At 41.3% G+C, this 4,941-nt stretch overlaps 1 protein-coding gene across 4 annotated transcripts; it reads right to left on the bottom strand.

Moving 5' to 3' along the window:
• Positions 1-222: 222 nt before the first annotated feature.
• On the bottom strand, positions 223-4,571 carry LOC123078410 (casein kinase I). 4 transcript variants are annotated; one of them, XM_044500912.1, is made up of 14 exons: positions 4,264-4,569; positions 4,100-4,140; positions 3,206-3,275; positions 2,967-3,115; positions 2,773-2,868; positions 2,604-2,674; positions 2,308-2,369; positions 2,095-2,158; positions 1,938-2,022; positions 1,740-1,866; positions 1,556-1,638; positions 1,412-1,472; positions 942-1,081; positions 223-827 (listed from the first exon to the last, which is right to left on the bottom strand). In XM_044500912.1, the coding sequence occupies exons 1-14, from the start codon at positions 4,337-4,339 to the stop codon at positions 549-551; spliced, it is 1,404 nt and encodes a 467-aa protein (XP_044356847.1). In that variant the 5' UTR covers positions 4,340-4,569; the 3' UTR covers positions 223-548. The 4 variants fall into 4 exon arrangements, with proteins under 4 accessions (XP_044356847.1, XP_044356849.1, XP_044356848.1 ...); XM_044500914.1 differs by adding an exon at positions 3,704-3,788 and having other exon boundaries at positions 1,938-2,158; positions 4,264-4,541; XM_044500913.1 differs by having other exon boundaries at positions 223-819; positions 1,938-2,158; positions 4,264-4,571.
• Between the last annotated feature and the right edge of the window lie 370 nt (positions 4,572-4,941).

The following is a 4,941-nucleotide window of genomic DNA, read 5'->3' as shown; positions in this document are numbered from 1 at the left end:
TGTGTTAATTATATGATTAATTAATGTCTGATTCCCAGGAAAAGTTGCCTTTTGGCAACCAACACGTCCTTCGCTCAAGTCTGGCGCCTGTTGATGTCACGCCTGGTGGCATTATCACCTTATTAGAAATAAAGATTACAGTCCACAATAATAATCACAAGCACTTCAACAATTATCACTGGGCTCGAAGTTACCTGCTCAAGCCGACAAGGCATTCCAATGTAAACATACTAGACATGACAGTAAGGTAAATATCTTAAAACATAATAGTATTATGTGAAAAGTAGGAAAGCAGCATCTCAACGCACAAAAGAAAACCTGTACAGAGAGGCTAAAACATAGGCCCAACGTGCTATTTTAGGGCCATGGCTGTCGCAGACCCTTTATTTCGCCAGCCAGCCCCCGTTTCTTTGGGTCAGCAAACTGCCTCTCCAGCACGTAGCTTGTGGATCACATGGTAGGAGAGTAGCTCGGAAAGTATGGCCTCACTCCCCACTTTAACTTCAGCAGATCACATATTATACATGCTTTGTAGGATCCATAAGATACTAGTAGTGGATCCTATCGTTGGCATTGAAATTTAGGCCTCGGATGCCCCTTATAGTGGACTCGTAGTTGTTGCTGTTAGACTTGTGCCTGGGGTCAGAGTAGTCAAGCGTCTGTGAGGTCCTCCGTGGGGCTGAGTTTCTCTGGAACGTCCCTGGACTCACGTCTGGTGCACGACTACGCGATGGTTCAGCCTCACTGCTTGGCAAATCTCGGCTACTAGAAACAGCAGGTCGCCTTGAGGACACGCCTGACCGACCCAAAAAAGTCGAACTGGACAACTACAGGTCATTCGAGGTTGAGAAATTACATTGCAGAAGGATAAATAGGATCCTTCAGGCATCCAAAGAACACCATGGTAGCAATGCTAAACAAATGAAATAGGACAAACTCACCACAGCTTCCTTCGGTGCGGACACATCTGGTCTAACTGGTGACTTCTGTTTCGATAAGCTGCCTGCATTTATTCCTGTAGGTGGAACCTGACGTCGTGTAGGATCATCTGACCACCCACTTCTTCTTCCCTCTTCGGTGGCTAAATCAGTTCAGGAGACAGTTAGCCAACCTAACAGAACCTACTCGGCCCATGGATTAGCTGAAGAAATAGCAATACAACAGAAGACTAGTTCTGAACATGCACCTGAAACAGGATGTGTGCTACTCCTAAGCAAGATAACGGGAAACAGTTTACGACCCTGCTCCACTTACATATATTATATTATTTCCATTATTATTTGCACTCGTTCATTGGTGTTGCATATAATTTTGCACGAAGCATCCAACCATTATACTATTTCCTCAAATCTAATTATCAAATGTGACAACGTTAGTTGTAGGGGGGAAAACAGCTATATGACAAGAATACCTGACAGTCTATTATTACTTGCAATTGGAGCCATCCCCGAGCTTTGTCCTGCGGCAGCGGGCTAAAACAACAGAACATGAACATTTATCAGATATTTATCTCCACGGACAAGTGCAGAAAGCTAGCACTTTGAGCTGTACTGACAATAGCCCGTCGTGGAACACTGGTCATTTGTGACTGCTGGTATTTAAGAATGGTCCAGTCAAAAACATAATCAAACTGGAATCCTACACAGAAAAATATCCAATGAGAAGTGTCCAAAAAGTAGTTTAAAAAAAAATGTTGCAATGCAAAACTTTATCTAGTAACACATAAATAGAAAACCAACCCTCTCGAATAAAAAGATCTCTGAACAATCTCTTCAGATATTGATAGTCTGGACTGTCTTCAAAACGCAGTGAGCGGCAGTAATGGAAGAATGACTGAAATTCAGAAGGGTATCCACGACACAAAGCCTGAAATCGAACAAACAATTAATACACAAACTAGTTAAGTCATGATTGAATTTAAAGTGCATGAGAATCACCTCAATTGAAGTGGCAACCTTCCGTTCACTGATTTTCTCATACTTCTGTTTCTTCGTACCGGCTTTTAAACCCTGCCATGGGAGACTGGTAACAGGGGAGCTGTTAGAACACACCAGATGACATAAAAATAGAACAAACTGAAGCTGCATAACCAACCTTCCTCTCAAGAAGTACATGAGTACATATCCAAGAGACTCCATGTCATCCCTTCTGCTTTGTTCTGTTTAAAAAGCATTAACCTTTATTCTTTAAACAAGATGGTGTATTTAAAGGCAAGAGAGATTTAATGAAGAAACAGTAACATGGTGCACTTAAAGATATGCATAGCAGATAAATGGATCTAATCTTCAACTTGTGAAGTGGACTAACCAATTCCGAGATGGGTGCTTACACTCGCATATCGAGCTGTCCCAGTCAAATTTTTGTTCTCCCTGTATTTCAATACACATTTGTCATACAGGCTATAGGTAGACAAGTACAAAGTCTCGTTAAGAAAAGGATGGTTGGTAATACATCTATATATTACGTCATCAATATCATTTGATGTAGAAACACAGTACTGTTATGGTTCCCAGTAAAGTAACATCAGCCATTACCAAAGCAACTAAAGTAAATTACTGCAGAAGTGCAAATGACAATTGACTCAAGCATCAGCCTAGATATACCGGTATGGAATGTGCTGGTGTGTTGACGTGTCCCTGTATTTCTTTGCCAGTCCAAAGTCAATCATATATACCTAAAACAACATTAAGCACAAGATGTAAGCGCATATACGTAATGTTCTAAATAATTTCTAGAACTGTAGGCAGGTGAACAGCACAAAAAATGACTTGCCTGATTTGCTCTCTTTCCAAGGCCCATGAGAAAATTGTCTGGCTTTATATCTCGATGCAAGAAGGACTTTGAATGTATAAATTCAACTCGGTTGATCTAATAAAAATGGAAGTTAAATGGATTTAACCAGATAAAATCATCAAATAACAACAACAAAATGACAAAGACTAGCTGATCTCTGTTATCGAGTGTACCATTTGATCAGCAAGCATCAGAACAGTTTTGAGCGACAGTTTTCTGTTGCAAAAGCTGAAAAGATCTTCAAGGCTTGGCCCCAACACATCCATAACAAGAACATTGTAGTCACCCTCAACACCAAACCACTTGACATTTGAAATCCCAGCTGCACAACCAAAAAAAATGTATGTCCGAATCACAACGGCAAAAAATATCTTATATTTATGGTTCAAGAAAGAAAATGAACGGGTATTACTTCCGCCCTGCAGTACCCTGTACAACTTTGACTCATACAGCAACTGAGGATGCTTTGTCTTCACATTTTCCTGCACAGAGCAAAAGCATAAGGCCTTATCAGTCTGAACAGAACAAAGCCTGCATTAGTTTTGGAGAAATAGACTGAGTGTGACATCATAACAATCATTATTCTGACACCAATAATGCAGCAACATTTTTCCAATGCATGCCACAAATAAGGGACTAAAATTAGAACTTCAGAATTGAAACAAGTACAATCTTGCTGATGCACTAGAGCATGTGGAGGTGGATGGGCTGTTACCATCTACTTCCTCCGTTCCAAAATAGATGACTCAACTTTGTACTAACTATAAAGTTAGTACAAAGTTGAGTCATCTATTCTGGAACGGAGGGAGTATCAACTTTTCCTCTCCTATATCTTCTCTACTCTCTCTGACGTTTAATTATTGGGAACAAAAATGAACTAATGCAAGATTGCAAATGCAGGAGAGCTTACACAGCTCAGTCCATATAATAGCTACCCGTAATCCTTGGCAGGAAATAGTTTTCAATGACTCTTGCTTCTGTATCCATCATTTACCCTTTAAGCGCAGATGGAAGTGATTAGTAAAGAAGTTTGACTGAGAGCTGCCAATTCACGAAATATAAGACTGAAGGAATAGCCAAGGAGCATATACTTTTGTTATTGTACTTCCCACAAGAGTGAGATATAAGATTGTCGCTCTAATATTTGGGCCCATTTTTTCCAGAAAATCATCAATTATCAAGTTAAATACCAAATAGAAATACTTGCACCCATATCAAAAAAGAACATACTGGCACTAAAAGCCCTGATTACAAAATCATAAGCACAACTATGCTGAAATCCAAGAGAATTGTCGCATCAACTCACAAGCTTAATCGCGACCTCCTCGTTGGTCTGCACGTTAGTACCTGCACCGGCAACCCAGAGCAAGTGAACACACACGATTTAATCAGCAGCCCAACAGAATCAGCACAAAGGCGAGAGCTTTAGTATCCGAATGGTTTGTTCAGGCGGGGGAACTGCGCACGAACCGAGGTAGATCTCCCCGAACGAGCCGCTGCCGAGCTTGCGGCCGAGGCGGTACTTGTTACCCACGCGCGGCTCCATCGGCGGCCGCGCACGCACACAAGCCACCGAGCCGCCGCCTAGGCTGGGGGCATCCAGCACCGGAGGAACCTGGGCCTGGGGAGGAATTGCGGGGATTGGTAGCTAGGGTTTGAGCGGTGATCGAAGTGTGGGATTGGGGATATTCTTTTTCTTTGTGGGGTGGTGGTGCTTTGCTTTCGCGAGCATCACCCCACCAGCCACCACGCTCCGCTTAAACAGAATTGTTGGAAAGTGGAGGTGCCCGTGTGAGAGATTAACATCGCAATCCGCAACTAGAAAAAGTGACGAAAATGCCATTCTAACATCCGAATCGGAAAAATAAGAAGAAACAAATTCTGAAAAAAAAAACTACAAGAAACATTGCTTTGTTTTCTAACTGTGCGTAAATTTTAGAGATGAAATGACATTCGTGGATGTGTGGGGAAAAAATAAAAAAGAGTGCTCCAAAAGGCATTCAAAATTAGATAGATTTATGTTTTTTAGACCACATGGGCCATCACGATTTTTTTTAGCGCAATGAAATACCCACCAATGTTTATAAAAAGTCAGAATTTTTTACTTTTTTACTAATTTATTTATTTTACAGTTCATCCGAGTTCACA

Source organism: Triticum aestivum, chromosome 3D (assembly GCF_018294505.1).
Source record: "Triticum aestivum cultivar Chinese Spring chromosome 3D, IWGSC CS RefSeq v2.1, whole genome shotgun sequence".
NCBI lineage: Eukaryota > Viridiplantae > Streptophyta > Magnoliopsida > Poales > Poaceae > Triticum > Triticum aestivum.
This window is presented reverse-complemented; position numbering and strand designations above follow the sequence as displayed.